This window comes from Bombus flavifrons, chromosome 5, assembly GCF_040668555.2.
Source record: "Bombus flavifrons isolate JBK064 chromosome 5, iyBomFlav1_principal, whole genome shotgun sequence".
In the NCBI taxonomy this organism is placed as follows: Eukaryota; Metazoa; Arthropoda; class Insecta; order Hymenoptera; family Apidae; genus Bombus; species Bombus flavifrons.
In genome coordinates, this window is record NC_138446.1 from 1,945,058 (window position 1) to 1,969,057 (window position 24,000).

The 24,000-nt window shown below is 37.8% G+C and overlaps 1 protein-coding gene across 1 annotated transcript in view; it reads right to left on the reverse strand.

Annotated features, from left to right (window-relative positions):
* Phlpp (PH domain leucine-rich repeat protein phosphatase) overlaps positions 1-24,000 on the reverse strand; it is a 94,740-nt gene that overhangs the window by 67,250 nt on the left and 3,490 nt on the right. The window contains exons 2-3 of the mRNA XM_069112819.1: positions 21,257-23,384; positions 6,069-6,222 (exon numbers count right to left, since the gene is read on the reverse strand). Coding sequence (XP_068968920.1) covers positions 6,069-6,222; positions 21,257-23,155 — 2,053 coding nt within the window. The 5' untranslated portion in view covers positions 23,156-23,384. The remainder of the gene's footprint in view (positions 1-6,068; positions 6,223-21,256; positions 23,385-24,000) is intronic.

Consider the following 24,000-nt stretch of genomic DNA (forward strand, 5'->3'; position numbering starts at 1 on the left):
ACGTTTCAACGTTTATTATGTTTACTCTGTCTCACCAGGGGATGAAAGAAACAGAAATGATCGATGTCACAAAGGAACGTCGTCATTGCAATACCACGTACAATCTTTTAAAAGAAGATATAACCTGATCGCATTTTTATTCTAAATATTCCTGTCATTCATCCTTCATTTTCTCTAATCTCTGAATTAAATATACGTACACCTGAAATGCATACATTTAATCGTTATAGTATAGCCAGAATAAATTTTTATATTTCTTGCAAAAGTTTACCAAAAATTCTCCGTAAAAGCTTTTTCCTTCATATTTTCTCTATTTTAAATATTCCTCTATTCTTCATCTACTCCATAGTTAGCAAACTGTCAACTCCCATCACAACTTTTCCACGATACAATGAATTAATGTCCAAGGTCGCCACCCGTTCGGCTACCCTTAAAACACAGTAAATTCATTTGGCCAGTGTTCCAGCAACCACGACTCATGTCGTGGCTGAGGCTGAACATGTTTAACCATAATAACCGCTAACGACTGAGAGTTTCCACAGCGGAACTTCCGGAAACGAGGCGTTCGCCTTGCTAGGGGAAACGACCTAACCGGCTGGCTAAGCTGAAACGCTAAATGCCGATTACAGGCCGGCCAACAGTTCGGAATTTCTCTTGGAAACTTTCCACAGGTTTCCAACCAAGGATTACCTTGGGGACGCGGCGATTCTACAGGAATCCATGACGATTTCATCGCTGGTGCAACGCGGTTACCGAAGAAATCGGGAAATAGAAACGGTAGAACATTTTTTCTCCCGGTCGATGGTTCGTTTCCATGTAATTCGAGTTTTATATATTTTTATTTTTTGATGACGTAAACTCTCTCTTTGAATATGAAGCTTTTATAAAACACCCTTTTTTGGTAATCTATCTTTTTTGGGAGAGGCAAATTTTTTCGGATTTGACAGTTCTCTTTGATAGAATCCTATTTTATGCATTTATTTTTCGATAACGTGAGCTGCCTCTTTGCCTATGAAATTTTTTTAAACACTTTCGGCAAGAATTTTTTAAATTGGAAATTCTGTTTCATACCATCTTGTGACTATAACACATTTTAACGTTCTATGCTCTGTTTATGAAAATAGAAGATAACAATTCTTTAATGTAGACAAACGATATTATAACATCGTAACGATTTCAGCATCTCGCACGCTGCAACAAATAACTGAAAAGATCATCGTCTTCGTTATATCCAATTTTATCTCGTTCTCCTACCTCATTCTCTTCTTTTCCACCACATTAATATTAATTTCCCTTCGGGCGAGATCAAATGTATCGCGAGCCATCATTTAATTACAATCTCGAAACGCTGTCGATATTCTCTGCTCTAACAACGTATATTTCAGCGGTGCAAGACAGTGGTAATGCCAGAATAAGCGTGTATCCAAGGTGGCAAGCAATTAGTACGTTATTTGATGGGCAAATACCGATTAACCATTCCGAAGTGCCAGAGGGTGAGAAAGGGGAGTCAACAAGAATGGCTGGTGGGTGAAGAGTAACCGAGACTTTGTTAAAGTCATAGTCCAGACCGGAGATTGTACGCAACCGGACCTGGCTTTTCGCAAGTTCCATCAAAACGGGATATTCTCTTCAATTATGGAATAATATACGATGTTTGGAATCCTCTGTTTGAAATACGACCCTATGAAAGAAATACTAATACATTTCTACGACAGTAATATTATTATAAATTTGATATTTACAATATTTGTATCTTTGATATTAGGAGATGTTAATGCGGTTGCTTTGCGAGAAAATTTCAGCGATTTATATTAAGTGTGACATTAAGAATAACAACGGAAATATATTAACACTTTAATGATCGGTACATTTATCTATAAACAAACATCTGTAACCGGAGAGTTTCCATTAATATTAAAATATTTAGATGCGAATAAATATCAATAACTGTTTGGTTAATAATGTGTTTATTTAATATTTTTTACACTTTCTATCAATTTGATTTATCAGTTTAGAGTATGGTACTATTCGTGGACTTCTCTTATATTTTTCTTAATCATATATATGACAGTATATTTGATTGCTATTGTTGCACGGTTTATATAGTATAATTATTTCAGTTCCCTCTACTTACAGTTTAATTTAAATCGTATAATTTAATTTTAATATGTATCACTTTATTAGTTGGCAAGTCACTTTATTAGATGGATCCATCTCTTACCCACATATGTTCCCGAGTCAGAAATCTCGTTGGTAGAAATACGAAATGTAAAAAGTAAAGAAAACATAACGAAATAAAATACGAAGGATAAGTACAACAGAACATTTTATAATGAATATTTTATCGATCCAACGCTCTAAAAATATCGCACGATAATTTTAATTACGTCACACGTTCTCAGTTAATAACATTCTGTTTATAGACATTTTAAGATGTCTCCGATCGTTAAAATGTTATGTATAAAATTCAGAAGAATAAAAGATATAGTCGCTCATGTTAACATAATTTTTAAATTTTGTATTTGATAACCTAAAAATCGTAAACCTTAAGAATAATGATCGTGCTCCAATTTCTTGTCCGTTACACTGCCTGTCTCTCTCAATCGTGTAACTTTATCCTCCATAATATTCTTATAAAAGCAGCTTTAAAAGGAGCAGAGACATTAAGTTTTTTCAGACATTTTAATCTATGTCATCTTTCTTCAGTATCCATAATAACTTTCCACCTTTTATTAACTTCAGCAATATCAGCAATATTTTTCTGCTCGGTTGCTAACTTTTGAAAAATCTCCCTTTATACCTGCCTTCTTCCTTCCGTTAAAAGAAGCTATCTATAGTAATGGGTATATTAAAAGTTGTTGACATTATCCGTTTTCTTTGATTAAGATAACAGAATAAAAGGTTACGAAAAAGAAAAAAAATATATACAGAAATACAAGAAGGCTTTTACTTCGGAACAAGCTCGCGAGCTTTTCACTGCATCCTTTGTGTTATGCACGAGCTTTTAATCTTCGCTGTCGCAGGACATTATGGCTTACTTTGCTTCTTTAATGCCCTGATTCGCGATGTTCATGCTGTTTACAATATAAAGTAATAATAAACATAATAGAGAGAATCCAACGTCCAACACAGATGCCAAAATTAACATATTGATTGAGAAAAACCTCTTCATAGTCCACTAACAGTTTTTCGGAGACATTCCTCCCACGTTTCATAAGTGTTCTAATATTTATAGACGGAGGTGTAATTGACGCTAGAAAGTATGGTACCTGTAAACTAGTAACATTCTAAAAACAGGAGCAAACGGAAATTGCGACCGATAAAACAGAGCTGTGGCCATGGCTTCATGACTATTCGTTAATTTGCGACCTCGATGAAGTATCTTTCGTAATTTGCGTAGAAAAACAGGCAAAATGAAAGAAGTGAGAATCGGTCTTCTATACGTGTAACAGTGTATTACATTGATGCCAGAAACACGCGGTGTCACACCGGGGCGCTGGTATAAAGTTGTCGCGAACAATGCACATCCGATTTCCGGCAGCCATTCACTGCGAGGAATTCGGTCGCGTTAAACTGTACGGTTAGTTGATCGACCGATTAACGCTCGACGATGGTTTCACGGGCAGCCACGTAATGAGTTATCGCAACTTGATAGTTCATAAAATTGATTGTGTCGATTGATCGGCTCTCGATTGTCCCCAAAGTTTCGACGACGTCCGTTCGGTCGTTCGCTGTGTGTATTTCGTTTTAATTGCGAGAACGAGAAGCGAAACGGTGAAAACGTGTTCACGATGTAATTATTTTAATTTTGAGCGCGAAATTGCGAAATGGAAACCGATGACAGGACGATTGAACGGATGAAAGGAACTACGGTTGAGAGCTGGCAATTGAAAATTGACGATTGACCAGTAATTGGAGACCACAGGAGAAGAATATAATTCACATCGTGTTTTTGTTTTTTAGCCCTTTAACGATCAAACACTTAAATCGTTAGCCGAAAATTCTGAATGTGCATAACACGATGAAATATTTGAAATTTGGTCGATGAATTACCTTATCTTCTCCAATTACTAGGTTAAGTACAAAAACGGAATATTAGAATGTAGAATTGCTTTCGTCAAACTGAGATAGAGTAAGATCTGGGAGAGAAATTAGGATGAAATTATGGTTAAATTAGAATAGGGTCAGGTTGTAATTGATAATAAATAGAAGTTGAATCGACGTTACGTTTAGGAATACATGTAGCTTTCCATCTTTTTCAAGCAGAATAAAAGATGGCAAACAGAAATTGGATTTGGACAATCAATATATTGATAGTAAAAAAGACAAAATGAAATTATAATTGTGCTTAGAGATTTTAATTTACCTATAACTGTTGCGAATTTACGCCACCGGAAGATATATTCGTTACATTTTTGCCAAAGTAAATAAAATAATACGAATCAATCGCGATGTATCAAATTAATTAATTATAAGCTAATCGCCTGAGAAAATGTTCTATATCGTCCGAATTGTAGGTATAGTCACCAGAATTTTCCAGTATCCGTATAATTAGCGCCGCGATTAACGTACGCAATTACGCGTCTAGCAAATGATTGATTGATACTACGTCTATTATACCGAGCTCCTTAATTAGGACTCGTTACAAAAACATATCATTTCGATATTTAACCTTTCGTTCGCGTGTGTTTCGCATCGCTCATAAATGAAGTGAGACATTAAAATTTTTCACTTCTTGTAACTAGCGGGGAAAAACGACTTATCGTGTTCTTTCGTAGTTTTCATATAATCTCTTTTTACAAATAATTATAAGGATATAATGGGTAATTTTATTTAATCTCATCACGAATTTTTATGCAATTTCATCAAGCTTCGTCAAACTCATTTAAATTAATTACATTGTCCACCAGAATCTCTCGGTTTCTGGCCGCTGACGTTGCAGTTAAATATCATCATTCTCGTTAAAGAGCTTTCGGATTTAATGTTATTAAATTTTTAATTAACAACTCCATTATCTTTCAGCTTCTCATTTACACCTTAAACGTTCGTTCAAACTCACTGTAATTTATTCATTTAATCCTCATTGTAGACAGATCATAGCAAAATTGATATTGATCCTGCTACGGCCGTCCAATTTTTCAATCTTAATGTGTGCATAATGCATAAATATATTACATACCGCTTGCTTTATTATCCAGGAATGTATTACGTATATTTATGTATAAAATATTTACATAGGTATTCGTTACTGATCAGTCATTCTAACGTTAACTGGGACTTACAGTAAACATAAAAACTTGCTAAATTTCTTTGAACTCTTTGATGTAGCAAAAATTCGGAAGCCGAGAATATGTGAATGAATCGATCGAAAACAAGTGTCACTACACGAGCAATTCTAGGAGGGCGATAATCTACGTTCGCCAAGTTCCCTGCGAGGCGTCGTGTTCAATAAAAGGACGGGCCTATGGCATTTTCGAGGGTGTCGCTGCACGTGAAATTTCGTTACATAGTCCGTGGTCCCCTGTCGTGGTCGAGAATGTGCTGGCTGCAAATGAGGACTGACACGAACCTGCATCGTTCGACGTTGCACTGACAGAGATGAAAGCTTGCACCCGTGATTTACGTTGAAACGACCGAGATTTTTTAACGAGCTTCTTTCTTTTTTAAAGATAATAATGGAAGATTTTTAAAACTTACGTTATGGTTATCTTAAAAGATCTTTTTAATAACGTTTACCGATGTTCTGACCACTTGAATATAAAAATTAACTGATTCAGTTTCTTAACTAGAAATTGAATGATTAATGTACGGGTAACAAATTAACTATACTATTCCCAGAATCTCAGCAGTCTAACAAACTCGAACGAAAGTGCCTCCATTTCGATCCTAATGTTATTCTAGAAACTCTCGTCTTGGTGAGAGCACCACGAACCGTTGGTAGACACGAAAGAACATCGAGCCTAACAAGAAAAATCGAAATGAGACGCGTGTGGTCTACGATAAGTGGACACCAAACAACGCCGAAGCAAGGGACCGGCTCGTAGTAGAATAGAATAAATCACACTCACCCACGTGGAACGCGATGAGGTGTCGTAATTCAGGATCGACTCCGAGTCTTGACCGTCTGGATACGTCCTGGTAGCCGAGCTTTTGAAGAAATTGGTCCTGTATTTCGAGTGGTTTCTCGTGAGAAGCCAATCTCCTTCCGGACTCACCTCCGTACTGAAAAACGAGCGTAATCTCTTAATGGATCTTATTATCGGCTCGTGCGGCAAATACAATCTCTGATCTAGCTTACATAAAAAGAAACGTAATCTCGTTTGTAAAGGATGAAGTGAAATTTGTAGCATAAAAGCGGATAATTCCTTGTGGAAAGGAGAAATCATAAGTAACGTTTCTTATGGGCAGCAAAATAAATAAGTCGAAGATGATAAATTCTTTAAACGATAGTTATTGCTCCATAATAAAATTTAAAAAATACATTTTTATCGTATTATGAAATTTCATCATAGCTCTGGTAAATAATAAAATCGTCCTGAATCTTCTGATTTACAATTTTTGTAATTAAATTACGTTCCATTAAAAAAATAATAAAATATCCAGATATTTTTGAACAGTGCAGTGTACACGGTAGAATTGATTAATTCTATTTCCTCGTAGTTCAAATATCGAAGCTGGCAAAAAACTGTATCCAGAGATAAATACGATAGATAGGAGCTGTTTAAAAAAGAGAGGAAGAAAGGAAATTTCGGCTGGTATTTTTCATTTGCCCTCAGTCTGGCAACGTCGCAGCGTTTCGTCACGAATGACGAGTTTTCGCGTGTTTCCGCGTAAATCTTCCTAACTTAATTAAGCCGAACGCGCTAGCTGGCCACGTTCCATCTTAATTTCGACAACGAGGCCTGCGATGTTATTCGAAAGCTCGCGATATTCCACGGCCGTGAATTTTCCGGATCGAAGCTGCGCTTTCCTTTCATCTTCGATAATTAAAAAACATTTCAACCTGACGTGGTCGGGTTTCACCACGCGCTCGATTCGTACGTTAGTTTGAAAACACTAATGATAACCACGGTGCGGTACATCAAAACTTCCATAACAGATGGATGACTGAACTCTTTTATTCCCGGAGTAGTTTGTGATTAGTTCGTTAACTCGTTGCTAATAACAAAGGGTGTGTGCTTTTGTTTGAAAACTGAAACGAAATGCTATTGTAACGAACACGTGTTATTTTATTACTCGTTACTTCGACATCTTTCAAATTTCAACGATTTTGTTTCGTTTGAAATTTCAGTTGCCCTTTTTCCACTTGAGAACTTTTTTTTAACGAGAATATAAAATAATAGCCAGTTAAATTTGAAATCTGTCTCTAACAATTATCGACGTGAGCAGAAAATATACATTTATACATTAAAGTATCGAGTTCCATATTTAATCAATCGCTTAGTATTAATTTTCCTAATAAGCATGACGAGAGAATTGTGCACCAACGAATTCACTCGGTTCGTTCGCCTCGTCATAAAATTCTAGTAACGAAACTCTTCATCAAAATAACATAAAGAACCTGCCGTCACATTCGCTCTGACATTATCAAATTCTCAAACGCCTAGTATCCACTCACGTCGATCGAAAACCCATTAAACATCCAATTCGAACGCCAAACCTTTCGAACAATCCCAATTCGAACTGCAGCATCGTGCCGCGCGCTGCTGTTTACGATTTCCGTTTTACTACTTCCTGTGGCCGGGCAACGGGATCGAAATTGCCAGTAATCCATGGCTCAGCGATCGCTACTCACGATCGAAACGCGTTATCGACCAATAGGGAACGATAACGCGGTCACGAAATTTTAAGGATTCCAATTCGAAATACCAAAAGGATACCAACGTGAAATGTTCGTAGAGGATGTTCTGAACTGATGGAAACATTTTTGATGTTAGCACATTCGCGGCTGACTGTTCTGACGCCAGAGCCTTGGCTAGACGCTGCCTACAATTTCCATAAGTTTAGAGCTGATAGCCACAAAATTCTGTTATCAAAATGCGAGCGAATTTAAAAGTATTGTTTTATTATATCACGATTTGAATTCATGTTGCAAATAGGCCCGCTTTTTTCCAGCCACGATAACTGAAAAATATATGTCTCTTATTTTATCTTCCGCCCTCGATTCTTCTGAATCCGCAGTGAAGAAGCTACAGATGGGATTTCCCGCTCATACGATGTGTATAACTGTCTATGTGTGTAGAATACGGAATTCCAACAAAAAGCGCGTTGAGGTATTGAAAGACTGGATACTATACGGTACATTGTGTAGCCAATAAATTAATAATCAATTTGCATTCTTTGGCCAACTGCGTAGGGGATTAACTGTATTGCGGAACTATATCGTAAAATTATCTCAATTCCCATTGCGTGGAAATTCCTTTTTGAGGTGAACGATATGCTGAAAACCGTTAAATATGGTAATTTGGGGGCAACTGAAAAAAAATTTACGCAATGACGCGAATTCATGTCAGCGGAAACCAAAAACAGAATCTAAAATGACGCGAATTCGCATTAGCGGTAACCGAAAACAGAATTCGGAATGACGTGAATTCACGTTAACGGTAGTGAATGTATTAATGCGAGCAGTGACTCGTAATAAAGGAACATTCTTATAATTCTACCAAACAGCGCAAGTAGTTTCAGTATCTTCACCCCTCGAAATCACCATTTTGGCGAATTTGGTTTGATGCTTCAAGCATCCAGGCGACGAGTTGTAAAGTTTTCGATCCAGAACCATCTGTAAGACAAGGTTCTCATAAGAAACCGCTTCGTCGGGTGGTCGAAAGGAGTTTTCAGCGTCGCGTCAATCGAGAAGTTTCTGGTTCTTCTTGGAAAAAGTCCAGCTTTGACCAAACAGTCTTTTACCCGCAATCAGCCAAACTTCCTCGGAAGTTTGATCATTTTGCATCACATAGCGACGAGTTTAATCGTCTTTTTTCTAGACGTTCCTTCTTTCAGGTTTTGGCCTTCCTTTTTGATTCCTCTGTAAATCGATACATTTTTCCTAGAAACTCTTATTTTTTTTTTTTTTTAGGTGCGTTTAGTTGATTGTCTCGGGTAATTGGGAATGTAGAGAAAGCTGGTTGAAGCTTGTTAAGATATATCGAGCGGTTCTGGCAATTTTGAAGATTAATACATCTTGTGGTCAGAATACAAGCGACGTGAGTTGCGATAAATCAATTTAAGATTTAATCTGCTGTCTTACAATATCAAAATTATGGATCCCATAAAACGAAGGCAGTTTGTATCTAAGATGAATGTTAACTTGACTTTACTTTCAGCTCACATAGTTCTAGATTAGTGAATGCAAGTCGTCGCCATTGTTCTCTATCGTCCACAAAAATACTAAAACAATTATTTATTGCGCAAATCTTCAGGCTTCGTAAATAACAATAAATCCGTGATTAAACGTCTCATCGGTAATCTCCATTTCTTGCTTCCCACTCATAAAAGCAAAAAAAGAAAAAAAAGAAAAGAAAAGAAGAAAATAAAAAGAAAGAAACGAAGAAATAATCCCGTTGCAGGTAATAATTTCTATTTTTTAATACGGAAATATCAGGAGAAAGTTTATTCGTTGGATTATTAAAAAATAATCGACCGCGAATGTTACACCAAACGTCGTTTCGTTCAGCGTAATTAAAATATTCCGTTGCTGCGCCACGTTTTTCCATTACGATTTTGAACATTAACACGTGTTCAACACGAAAGTACGTATGTTCGTGGATCGCTCTGCAATTACCCGCCACGTAGAATTACGTCGTTTAGTTTTTGTTTCGACGGAAACGTTCGCAGTATCGGGATTCCGGATTCATTTTGGCGAAATATGGCTAGGTCTAGATTTATTGGCGCGAATTTCGTTGGACGGCACAGGTTTTCGAAGCGAAGTAAAAAATTAAGGGGCAACATTTTTTTTGCTTTTTCGTTCTTCAAAGCGATCAAATGGTGTACGTAGCGTGGATTTTTCTTGCATGTTCGATTCATTTTAGAATATATATTTTACATTTATATTCGATACATTTTCGATGTGATTAAAAAAAAAAGAAAATTATACTTTATGAATAATTAATTAAATAAAGCGATAAATTTATGTCTTCTAAACTGATCTCGAATTTTAGTATCATTATATCCGACCACTATGCCGATGATTTTACAATCCGTGCGAGAACTCGTTCAACGAAAATTTCCTCCCTATTAAAATTATTAAAGATTAATCATTTCAATTTTCCGGAACGTTCAACATTCGTACCGCGATGTAAATAAATTAAATTCACGAGTTACTCGGAAGCGCAAAAACGGGGTTGCCGACTAAACGTCAAACCCGATGATGAAACAACGGTTAATAACGCAGGCAATGCCGTGTAAACGTCACCGAGAAGTACGAACAGACGCGTGTACAGTATACAATGTACATAAATGGCGTCTACAGAGAGACAGTGGGTCGGCCGCTGCAATATCTTCGAGATTATTTCCTTTGACGTAAGTTCCGCCATCCAATGCAACTTCCTGCGGATCCTCTCTATTTAGAGGAAATCAGGAAAGCTGGCCATATTTCGGACGTTCTATAAAAGGGCCTCGTTTTGTTCGAAGGAAATGATCGTTCTTGATGAGAATTTCGGCACGATGTACGATTAAAGCGTTATTAACACTTTGACGGTCACGCTGAAATCACATGTTTCGCTCAGGACGCCACGGGAGTATTTTTATTGTTCAAGGCATATAATGGCAAAATAATAATAAATTGATGATGTAAAACAACATTCTTCCCTAATGGACTGTTTATCTTATTGGTGGTCACGGGTGACCACCGTGGCGCTTTGGTAATAGTTGATAGCGACATATTATAACAAGGCTTCGTTTATTTCAACAAACCATTCGTATTCGTTATTTCGTCGTAAGCAAAACATCCAGAATATATTGTTGAAATGTGTAGAAGATATTAGTAAACAGTATTTGCTTATTCTATATATAATAGTAAGGTATGTTCATACTTCACTAACTTCAATTATATGATTATAAAGCAGTATTTACGATTATTTTCTAAGGTGTGTTTATAATAATATTCGTAGACTACCCCTCAAAGATATGGATGCAAACACAGTGCACCGTTAGATGCAAGATTTCATTTTTTTTATTGATGTTCTAATAAAAATGTTTAATTGTTCAACGGGACACTTTTTATTTCAAAGTATCTTCTATTTATCGGTTATATTCAAAATGCCCTAACTGTCAATTTTCATTCAATTTTTACAATTGTAAGAAGTTCAAGCGCTCCGGTCACCAATGACCACCGTGGCGTCACAGGAGAAATCGTGGCCGGTCATATATTGACCAACGTGGCAGTCAAAGTGTTAAGTAAATTTGTAGCGACAAAGTTGTAGCTGCAGTTCTCCAGTTGGCTTCTCTTATTCGCAAGTTTACGAAGTTTCGATTCTAATGGGACGCTGTTAATGTTTGTAGAAATGAAAATCGATGAGCAGATACTGAGAATTCGTGACACAGAAATTCACTAACATCCGCGGTTTGTTGGAAAAGTAACGTAAGTAAGTTGTTTTACAGTCTGATTGGCAACGTTGATTAATGTTGAAGTGGTGACCACTTATAAGAAAACTCTACATCTAGTCTTTTTAGTTTCTCAAGCACTGAAGCCATCGACAGCGCGTAGACAAAAGACTGCGACGAAGTCAGACCATAAACAGAAGACAAGCGATGTTGGCTTCGGGGTTTTCAGTTATTGGGTAATACAGCTAGCGTGCGGATCTGGACCAGCTCAAATTGTATTCTTACTTATAATTACACTTATATTTAAATATATTTTCTGCCTTACAATTTATCCACTAGTTTTCTCTGATTACACATCGAATAACCTCAACAATTAAAAACAAATAAACACAAGTTTCTGAATCTGTTAGCACCTCCACCGTCGTATTAGCGACATTCCTATGAAACTACTACATATAAGTTCGAAATAAGATCCCCTCAAAAGATTGGACGCGCAAGAACCTCCGTTCTCGAAGAATCTCATCTGCAAAGCTAGCGAAATATCGTAAGCGATCTTCTCTAGAAAGGAGTCGCTATTCTATCAGTCGATGGCTTATCAATCGATTCGATTCTACCAGACGATTTTTCTGTCAGCTCGGAAACGCATTGTCCTCCGGAAGCGATCAAGCTACCGCCTGATATCTCCGAGGCTTTCCTTGCGAACGAAAACAAATGGGTTTCAAAATTTTCTTTACCACCTTCATGGACATATGGAGCTCTCTGAGGAAAATAAGACACTGTTTCCATTAAAAGTATCGTCTCAGTATCTATATATAAGTTTATGTATAGAATTGTGACGCATTATAAAATATATGTTCATATGTTTTACATCTTTTATATGTTTAACATTTTCAGGGTCGAATTCAGGTTGAAAATTCTCGTCAACCTATCAGAGTTTTATTTTTGTTCGATAGAAATGACGTTATCGATCCACATGAGAGAAACTGGGCTACTTGTTGTCCCCAGGGACTTGCATGTAATTAACAAAACTCATTATGAGCATCCATCGTTTATGTATATGTAGACAATTTATCGCGGTAATTTCGTTCGTTTCGAAAATACGAAATACTTCGAAACAGTGTTTTTAAAATTCGTTGGGTGTAGATAAATTATAATGGAATAGTTTCAGATTTGCAGTATAGTTAAATAAATGACCGCAGAACTGCAAACGCTCTTCCAAATGTGTGACTTTTTATTTTCTGCAGAAAGCACAGAGTTCATTGCTCGTTTATTATAAATCAAAGTCGAATATATTCAATTTCTTCTTTTTTTTTGCATTCTAACTTGCCACATGTAGCAATAAAGAAAACGTATTTTTTCATTGAACTTCTTCCAACGACAATTTTTCCATTTAAAAATGGCGAAGATATATCTTCCCTTTATAGAGAGCTAAATAAAAACTTGGATGCTACCTTGTTCGCGAGCAACAATTTACGAGCTGTCGCGTTTAACGAGTACTCTTTACGGGCGAATCGTTATTTAACGATTGCTGCTGCACAGGAACGAAGCTACACCCTGTTTCCCAGTCTATTCAACCCTTTTTATATGGCTAACATCGACGAAAGAAAAGGAAAAGAGTGCTGAAGAGAGAAAGGAACGAAGGAATATTCCGTTTAATGGTCCGCGATAAAGCCACGATCGCTTTGTCAAAAAGCACTTTACGCTTGGCCAGGTGTCCGGCAACTTTACGATTTTTATGAAAGCTCTAAGCTGGACACGGCCGCAGTTTATATTTATTTATGGCATGGTCGAGCCGCAGCGCGAATTCGTCGTTTTCGACTTTACACTCAAATCCACTTCCCCGGGAAATCGTACGTCCAATTTCTCTGCTCTTTTTTCCCCGAACTTTATGGGCTGAAACTGCTACTTTTTTTCTCCTTTTGCTTTTTCCTTTTTTTTTTACTTCCCATTTTCGATTTATTTACTTAGTTTTCCTTTTTTTTTTTTTTTGTTTGTAGAATACAACGTTTGGAAGATATACGGTTACATGAAACGAAATTTCTTGCGTAGATTTTGGATTGCGATTTGTTCGCAAATAAGTTCCCCCTGGGAAAATATATTTTCCGGGCGAAAAAATGGAGCTGATATAAGCTAATAATACATATATCTAACATTAAATGACACATGAAAAATGAACTGAAAACGCTATTAACTATTCTACCCTTAACTACAACGCGTCAACAAAATTCCACTTTTTATTTCCATCTTTTATTTTCTCATTTTTTTCTCATTCATCTGCAAAATGAATTAAAATCTCCGTTCTTTGCTATCACGATCCACTCGGCATTAATCTCTAAATTCGAATGTACACAAATTCCCTCAAAAACCCGCTGCTACTACACATCCCTGGAACTTGTTTGGTCTTCAAAAGGGTGGCATGAACACGGGTAAATCGTGTAATCGCTCTTTTGTAGCACAGCTGTGAACTTTCATTGTCGATTCGTTTGTGTATGGATCAAAACTCGCGAAAATTTCGTAGTACCGTTTCCAGCAGGCGTATTGCGACAGAAAAAAAAATAAATAAAAAGAAAGAGGGAAGGAGAGAGTTGAAAAGGATTGCAACGCCTGAAAATGCTCTAATCGTGATCCTTTAATCCTCTTAGTGGAGGAACGTGAAAAGAAATGGTGAAAAAGTGGTGGAAAATTTATTACGTGTTTTACGTTAAAATAATATCGAGACTGATGAGTGCTGGGGACGAAACGACTCGCAAAAAGTTCCGATGAATCCGATTTCTACACATGTCTTTGTTCTTCTGTCTTTTCCAAGCTGAAATTGCGACGAAACAAAGAAGTTCTTTCAAAGCGTCATTCGCGAAAACTCGCGACAGTCACGCCGATTTTTATTGGATTAATTAAACAGCATCTGGCGAGCAACGAGTAGCGTAACATGGCATGATCTAATGCGCGGTAATGAAGCTGCCGATAACGAAAAATGGATTTCGAGATATGGGGACGGTTAATTGGAAGATGTTCGCTGTTAATTTTTTGGTCGATGGAAATATTCGAGGGCCTCTCCGGATTATCGATAATCGAGCTGCTCGTTAACCCGAATTCAGTTGAGTTTTGCCGTAGGTGTTGTATCACGTTTGGATTTGGATTCGCTGAACTTTAGGATCCTGTCAGGTATTTTTTAAGCACGATCTTTTTTTATTTCTCGTACGAAAAATTAGTTTGCGAACAATAAATAATAACTCTAATACATATATCTCAGCGTAATATCAGAGAACGATAATATTAAGCTCATCCTTTATTCGTTGTACGCGAAAAATTTCTTTCCATCGTTTCATTCTGCGCAACAATATGCTCGATAATTCTATAACTAAACGATCGAAAGAACCGATTCATCTGGTCTACGAAGGTCGATATTCATCCGATATTTTTCAATTCAATTTATTTTTGTTGAGATTGACTGTATGAATTTGTAATAAAAAGATATATTGGAATATGTATAAGTACAGTGTATGCTGATCCAGGCCCTCACTTTTACAGTGTTACAATACAATAGGAAGAATGATAGGGAACACGTTCATATATTTATAGCAAAAGACATTACCAGAAAGTTAATCTTGGTGTGTAGCTCTAGCTGAAGGCTACAAGAAACAGCAATAGATATCTGCTTATAGCTCTTTTGTTTCTAGACCTTGTAACCCAAAACAAAATTTATATTTAAGGGCACAATAATATAGACCTTTCCTTATTTCGAATTTTTTGTTTCACTAAATTCTATTCTCTTCGTAACAGCAGTCTCCATGTCACGGATATACAAAAGAAAAGGTGTAGAGTTGTTCTTGAAGTAATTACTTCAACAATTTTTTAATATAATAAAATTATATATAATAAGATTTCGATGAACAAAAACCAGAAATATCGAGCAATATTGAAGCATACCACATTTATCCCCCTTTAGTCGCATCATCGCCGTTTCTTAACGGAGATTCGCCGGGTTCTTTTTATCTGCTGCACAAAACACGGCCACGAGAAGATTTAATAATTATCGGGATTTCATCAGCGAAAATAGTGGAATGAAACGGACGGTATGGTTCCCCATTTAACCATCGGTCTATCCCGTGGCGGATACTTAAATGAACCGCTTTCAATCCCGCGGCAGAATCTGAATCGAGCATTCGTCTGGAATTTTCCTGACGCTGAAGAGCCGACGACGGAGCTCGGATATTTTTAAGGTCATTTGTTATCCGGATTAAGCGTTGAAAAGCGTCCTTCTCGCTTCTTGTTTCCGTCGAAGCGTAGGTTCGTTCTTTACACGAAGACGGATGAAAAGTCTTCCCTACCGTCCAATCGTCTAAATTAGCAAGGAATGTTCTCATCGGACAGCTGATTACGTTGGAATTAAGGTGAATGGCAGAAGATAGAGAGCATAGTTTTGAAGTTTCATATTAGTTATTAGATTTCTGGTTGGATTTCACATTCATTCTCAAGATTAATATTTTGGATGATTATTTTACAGAATTATTGTTGTTTTTAAAACATACTATAGAAATATTTTACCATTAATACTTTCTATAATCGTTTTTTGCTTTGTGCCTTTGATTTTTTACAGGTCGACTTTATCTCCTTTATTTGCTCAATGTCTGCTGTCATTTTAAGCCGGAAAAACGAATTGCCCTGTATCAGTTTATGGCGTTTTGCGTGCAAAATTTTGTTCCATTTGCTGGAACCGGCAGTGTAGTGTTACGAATTATATCGTCATAGAAAATAATGCAAAATCGGTTCAACACTGAACGTACGCGCTGTACGAACACTTTTAGCGATTTTTTAATTGCGATATGCGTCCGAAACTCGGTACCGGAACGAGCTTTCAACTCGATATTTTAAATGTTAACGACCGTCGAAATATAATTTTTAGTCTCTGTGCAATTACAAACGGCTGTTACGATATTGTTTCAAAGTGTTTCTCGTTCTAGATAATATTTTCGGTCGAAATCTGCGTTATGTAACATGCAATATTGCATAAAAGAACAGTTTTTTTTTTTTTTTTTTAGAAATTTTGTTCTCCCTGTAGTTTTCGCTGTCCTCGATAAAGAACGTAAAATTCAGAATTTAGAAAGTATGAAATTTGGAAAGAAATAATTTTGGAAATAATTTAGAAATGATATTTACTCTTTAACATGAATTAAACGCAATACTTTACATAAATCTATTCTATTCTATTATGATCCTTCATATAACAAGCCTTTCACGGGCAGAACGTATAATGACTGTTCGTATTAAAGTCACAATCAAAGACGTAACTCGTATCTGCCATAGCGTAGTGTTCCCCATTGTGCACATTGTTCCTACGTACTGACAGATGAGCTTGACGTATCAAGCTTTGACAAGATTTGCCTTCAAGGCCTAGAATTCTGTGAATTACAGGTTTCCGATACCAAAATCTTACGTTAATTTCGAATATAGGTATTCATATGGTTTCTAGAGAAATTACAATTTCGTATATTTCGTCAGTTATCTCATTAAAATCTTTTTAGAAATTTTGGGAAATTCTTTCTAATAAATGAACGTGTATATTTCTTAATAATATATTCTGAAATTTATCTAACAATAAATAAGACGCTAATAAATTTGCAATAACACAATGTTTGCTTGTTTACAGAGGCTTTCAAAGAAACTGGCGCGTAATATTACGTTTCTGATCGCTACGATCAATAATTAGCATATATTAACGTGTACACAATCTTATCCATCAGGAAACTTAGCTAATATTAATATGTCCGTAATTATGCTAATTAAGACCGTTAGCGCACAGAAGCACACAAACGTTTATATACGACTGCACAGATTAGAAACTCCGGTACGTATACGTTTATACCTTTTACACGCGTATTTTCACTATCGCAACTAATTTATCAACGATCAACCGTAAAAACTAATGTCAAACAATCTCGTAATCAATTTCAGTTAAAATATGTTCGACAGTTGCCACGTAAATCCACGTTCATAAACGAGGTATCAATCATTTTTCAAACTTAACAAAATCAAGCTTCGATGAAAACTGAGGTATTTCAAAAATATTCATTTTTTATTAGTTTATCTCTGCAAAATTAAAATTTTTCGCGTAAGTATTCAATGTTGAAAATATCCTAAATACATTTCCAGTTCATTTAAGCACGACTACCTTCAAGGAAGTATAGAAAATTGTTTTATTTGCTGGTTAAATTCGAGCTAAAATTAAATAAATTAAGAAGTAACGCGTTTTTGAGCGAGTGGAACGGATCAGGCTTACTGGTATATATTTGACGAGAGATAGAACGTGATTTCATGCGAACGAAGCCAAATCCGTTGCAATGAATCGCGATTCGAGCTTAATCGCGTGTTTCTATTGATTACACGCTCGTCCATAACATCGACGAGCAACAATTTAAACGAGAAAGCGTTTCCGATGGAAATATTGTGATAGTTGGAGAAATCGGCGCGAAATATTCGTCCGACGGATACGCGTTCACGCTTCGAATGATTAAATTCATATATTAGTTGCGCCCGACTAATTTTACGCTAATTGTTTCATCAAAGTGGAATAATTGTTGGAATAAGTGGGAATAATTTGACTGTTTTTGATTTAATTTGTACAAATTATATAAAAAAGTGCATGTGCGAAGATATAAAATTTAACGAAGGAATTTGCTTCCATATTACGATTCGTTTCCCGGAACAAGTGCTTCGTAAATTGCACATATTGTATAACAGAGGAAAGAATGTTTCTATAAATCAAATACGTACTTGACATTATTTTCTTATTTTTGTTATTTTTTACATTTCCGAACTAGATGAATTCTCAAAAGTCCTTCTAGTTGCGACAAATTGCTGGAATTCGAGTGAGACGGATATGTAAACCCGTGTGAACTTGTTCGTCCCTTATGTAATTAAACACCTGTTCGAAGCATGAACCGGTCACTCACGTGTTACGAACTGCCTGACTTCCTTGCCATAGTTTCTCAGATCGGGGACACCTGTTTCAACGGTGCTCTCAAACGCAACAGCTGCCCGGGAAAGTCGTTCGCATACCGTTCCGTACTCTAATGAATTTCTCGTGAAAGCTAAGACGTTATCGAGATACCAAAGTTTGATCATGCGTCATCGATTAGACATGATATATGTAAGCCTTCCTATACTATAATGTAGACAGCTTTAAGACTCGTTCGAGTTTAAGCCTCTTTTAACCTACTAACTGACTAGAATATTGATATTTAATTTTCTTAATAAAGATATTTTCATATTCCTCGTTCCTCTTCCTCCTAGTCTTCAAATATGAATATCATACACAACAAGAACTTAGAGAATTAGAGATTGTCTTAATTTTTTCAATATGACGTAACAGTCTTAAGAGAAACGATAGAAGAAGAACAGATGAAACGAAAACACGAAAATTCATTATTATTGCGGCCGTCTGTACAGACGTAGGCAGCGAGTTTGACTTCAAGTAGCCGACAGTATCCAGCTGGTGGGTTTCTTTTAAGAGGCACGCCTGCTATTTAAGTCTGAACCTGCTTTGATTATTGGCGCGTACCTCGTTATCTTTGAGAAGCCAACTTGCGTCCTACTCATTATACAGCATCAGGCAAAGGGTCGGAAGGAAAGTTCGGGTGAAACGTACACGCGAAATCGGTTTGCCCGGATGAGAATAGCAAGTTAAGTCGAAAGCGACTCCCTTAGCCCCGGTACATCCCCTTTTCAGCTACGTTCTGATCCAACGTCACCTTTGTTTCTGTGTACCAAAGAGGTGGCCTGTTTTATTACGCGAAACAATGCACGATGCTCTTCAGAAGGATTGAAAGCAAAAATTGCCTCGATTTTTTGGGCTTTTATTTTAAGAGAGAGATATTTTTAATAATTGAAAAAAATTGAAAGAGATAGCGACCGAAAGATATCGATTTTGGGTTAAGATGTAATGTAAGTACGTCTCAGTGAGTTTGCCGTTACAGTCCTTACAATGAGACGCCTTTCTGAACGTCTCACTGGCTCTTTAAGTTTACTCAATATCTGGTTTAACGTGACCTAAAATGCAGGCAGACTATATTATTGAGTATCGGAGATTCGGAACGATCACGTTTCCAATATACATATTACTCGGCAAATGTATAAAAAGGAGGTTAATAAAAGCAACTCGAATCAACATTGGTTTACAAATATTATCTCTGTTTCAAGCATTATGCCTCCAAATGGAAAATCTACATTTTGCAAGAATATACATCGATTAATTACTGTAAATACTGTTAATATCAAATTTTGTTTAAACAATGAAAGTAGAAGAAATTTTATACAGCACAGCTCTGTTTTATACAAACAATATTAAAATGGCACAAAATTCTCAATCGTTTTAACTACTCGAAAGCTTGAGTCGCCAAATTTCCTCATTAAAATTATTAAATTATTTAAACTACTAAAACCTCCAAAAGGACAGTTTACAGAACGCGTCAACAAAACGCTATTGACAGCTTCCAAGAAATGTTATTAATTCTGTGTCTTGTTAATCTGTAAAAATATCAGAGCTAAAATTCTGAAATCTCTAAATATTCCATACTCATTCACATCAGGCATTCAAAAGTTCCTCCTCGTCCATAGTTCTCAAATATCAAAATTACTTTCACCCCTCGATTCCGCTCTACGACTAAGAACGTGTAATGTTGCACATCATACATACATACACACATAAGCTACGCTTATCTTTCTTTCATCAAAAGGAAACGATAACTCTTTACCCTTTCTAAGGACGACGAAACGAAATCGCTTCGCTCAGATCCCTTCAGAAAGACCTTGCGGTGTGCCAGGATTTCCGGTCCGCCCGCTGTCGCAGACGTCGTTAATGCTCGAGCACGCGATAAAGCCCGCGGTGATATTCCGTTGAAACCCCTTCGCATTTTTTCCCCCGTATTTTTCTCCTTTTTCACGTCTCCTTCTCTGGGTTCTTAACTGTAGATATCGTTCCTTTTTTCAATTCCTTTCATTTTTCTTCTTGCCACCCACGTCTTCGCTTCCCCTTCTTAAATCGCGCTTTTTTATCACGTTTCCTCTAACCAGAGCTTGAACATTCTCATTTGACAGCCTGTCATATTCTTTTCTTACATTTTTTTTAAGAGCGTAACGCGATACCATTGTCTATTATTGTTTACGCGTGCGATTGGAATTTTTTTGGAATTTCGGCTACATGCGAGCGAAGCACATTGTTGTGTATGGTTGGTGAGATTTTCACTGTACGATTCTTTAGTCTGCAATTCAAGACGTTGCGATAATTCTTTCACATCTAAATTTGTTTTGAGATAAGACGCTTTTCATAAGCGAAATAAGAAAATATTCCTAGTGTGAAATACTGCGTGACTCAGCTTCAAAAACGTTCGAACTTCGTTAAAAAGCATCCAAATTACTGAGAAATGAACTCCTCTTAACAACTCACCAACTCTTTTTTACCTCAGACGAACCAAACCGTCCTCATCTTCTTCCGACTTGGTTCGACTTTCAAACCGAACAAAAAAGAAGAAAAGAAAAAGAAAAAACATTTCAATTTCGAGTAAACATCATCCAACGACGTCGCAAAGACGTCGACAACTCCGTCGTCGTACCAGTTCCTCATTAGCATGTCTGCCCCTCTCGTTAACCCGAGCGGTCGCGCAACCTTTGCGTCGTAAATCAAATGAATAATTAGCCGCGGAAGTTCGGGGCCGCTTACCTGTATAAACAGAGACAAGTCGTCGCCTAACAGCATGTCCCTGCAGACGTCTCTAGCGGTGGTATCCAGAGTGAGATAGACGAGGCTGCTCTCGATCCCGGTGTGTATCCTGACCCAACCACTTCCGCCGGTGACATCTACACCGACACCGGAGTCCCAAGAGGAATTAAAGGTCTCTTGGAGTCCGGCCACTTTCGGGTTGGTCAGCTCTGACAACGAGCCGCTACTGTTTTGCATAAAGTCATCGAAGCTGTCCCTCTTTTTCTTCTCTTCGTTCTTCGAGTCCTCGACTCGAGTCATTCCTCCTTCTATTTTTTCACGATCAAATTTATCGATAGTCTCGTCGAAATTTTCCAGAATCTTGTGAGCCGTCTGATCGATAGCCTGGCTACGTTTCTCCTCTTGAGACCTATCATCAGTCTGATCGATTCCAGCCGCACGCTCGGTCTCCGTTTCGTCCCGATCTATCGCCTCTTTCGACGTGCTCGTCCCACTTCGATCGTCCCCGTTTGCCAACTCGATTCTCGTTTCGTTAGAGCGATCGCTGTAGGTTTCTGGATACAATCTGGAGTTCCCTAGACAATCGGTGTCATCGTTGATCGTGCCGTCTACGTGCTTTTTCGAGTCTTCCTGACCATCGTCGTCCTCGATCGGGTAAAAAACACTCTTCCTTTCCTCGTTTCGTCTTGATCTACTACCGTATTCGGTCCTCGTAGCCGTTCGCCTATCCTTATCGTCGTTGATCTCGCAGAAACCCGGTTTCGGAGCCATGATGAAGTTCTCATTATCGCGAAGGATTCTAGATTTCGACAGCGTTTTCGTCGATCGTTTCTTGTCCAACGCGTCGAGTCTATGATCCTTCGAGACAGTCAATTTCTCGCAGTGATCCTTGGAGAAGGTGAACTTGTCGATGTCCAGCTTGCGCTGCGTCAACGGATCTTGACACGATCTCTGAATTACGCATTCTGTTTTTGTTCTTCCCTTTCGTCTGGCTTCCGCGTATACGTACTCCTCTTTTCGCGGCTCCTTTTCTTCCTTCAAGGACGACCGACTTCTGCCACTCTGCTCTTTCGAGGTACTTTTAGACAGAGTATCCTTCGCCTCTTTCAAATGATTCTTGAACCTAGACTTTTGCTGAAACCGCTCGTAGTTCGCTAGGATCTTCTGGTTCAGCTCGTGAATCAGCTCCAGCCTCTTGGAAATCGAGTCGTTAGTTTTGTCAACCTTTTTCCTGCCCCACTTCCCATTTACGCTCTCGTCTTCGTCGTTTTTCCCGCACTTCTGCGACTTGGTCCCAGTAGACAGCTGTCGCCTCTGCTTCGTCGATTTCCTGGACCCAGCGGTCCCCTCGCTGGGGATTCCTATTTCATACTTCGAATCGCTTTTGATCACGTTCTCTTCTTCCTCCTCCTCCCCTGGACGCTCGATCACGTCCACATCGATCGACCACGAGTCTTTCCGTCTCTTCTCCGCCTCCGGCTGAAATCCCGATACGTTCATGAACTGTAGACTCGTCTTGCCGATTTTCCCATTCTCTCGACGCTCTTGCTTATCGACCATCACCTGTCTGCCGTTGGTCTCCGGCTTCTTCCGATTTCCACTCAATTCTATTCCTTTCTTCGCGTCCGGCCGAACCTCCAGTCCTGGACTGGATCCACTGCTCAGGCTGATTCTCTCGTTCAATTCCCAATTGATCGACGCCTTACCTTTTGTATCGACCACGTTTCGACTAACTATCGGGCACAGACCGAGCTTCTGATTCAGGTCTTGCTGGGGAATCGGTTGGTTGGCTGTGTTTGCGTTTAGTCGAACCTTCAGTCCCCTAGTCGAAGACAATCTGCGGGATCTCCTAAGCTTGTTTGACGCAGTACTGCCTGGGGATCCGCTCGCTATCACCATTTTGATTGCGGATCATTCCTCTATTGTATGGGAGGTTGACTCTACTGGATAATGAGATTAAGACCGTATCTTGTGATTGATTAACCGAGTTATGGGCTGGATTGTTTGATTCTGAAGGGATGTCTCGGTGGTCCTGAATCGGGCTTCATGGTCGTAGGATGGTCGTTGTCGAAGTGAGTGGTGTTGACAAATGGCCTTTATGCGAGTGTCTCTTGATATTGGGTTCTATCTGAAAGAATAGAATGAATTGGTTGCAGTATTTGAAATAATTAAAGAGCAAAGCTCTTGCCTTAAATATCTTTTGTTTTAAATGTTCTGTCAATTGTATGTTCAATAGATTAATTATAAATGATATATAATTACGTATTTGACATAGTATAAAATTATAAATTTCGATGGGAATGATTAATTATTGAATGTTAGCGAGGATGAATTTCTATCATTATTTTTCGAGTCATATTTATATTTAAAATTCCTGTAAGAACGAACTAAATTTCGACGAGAACATGTCACTTCCAATATAGACACGCATTGAATCATGAATACATGAAATTTCATATCAAAGAAAAATTTCCGCCCAGCTTCCTGATACGAAACATTCGAATATGGCACGATTCAATCGAGAGTATTCTACGATTCGTAACACTGACGTAGAGATAGATAGAGCGAGTGTCCTTGAAGCTAGTATAAATTTGCGGATGCGGCGATAAACGAATCCCTGTCGGTGGGCCCGACGATAGATAAATAGAAAGCAAGATACGTGATTTGAACGAGCAAGCTCGACACGTTTCCTTCGCTGCTCCCTTCTGTGCGCCTTGCACTACTTCCCGGTTATATGTACATAT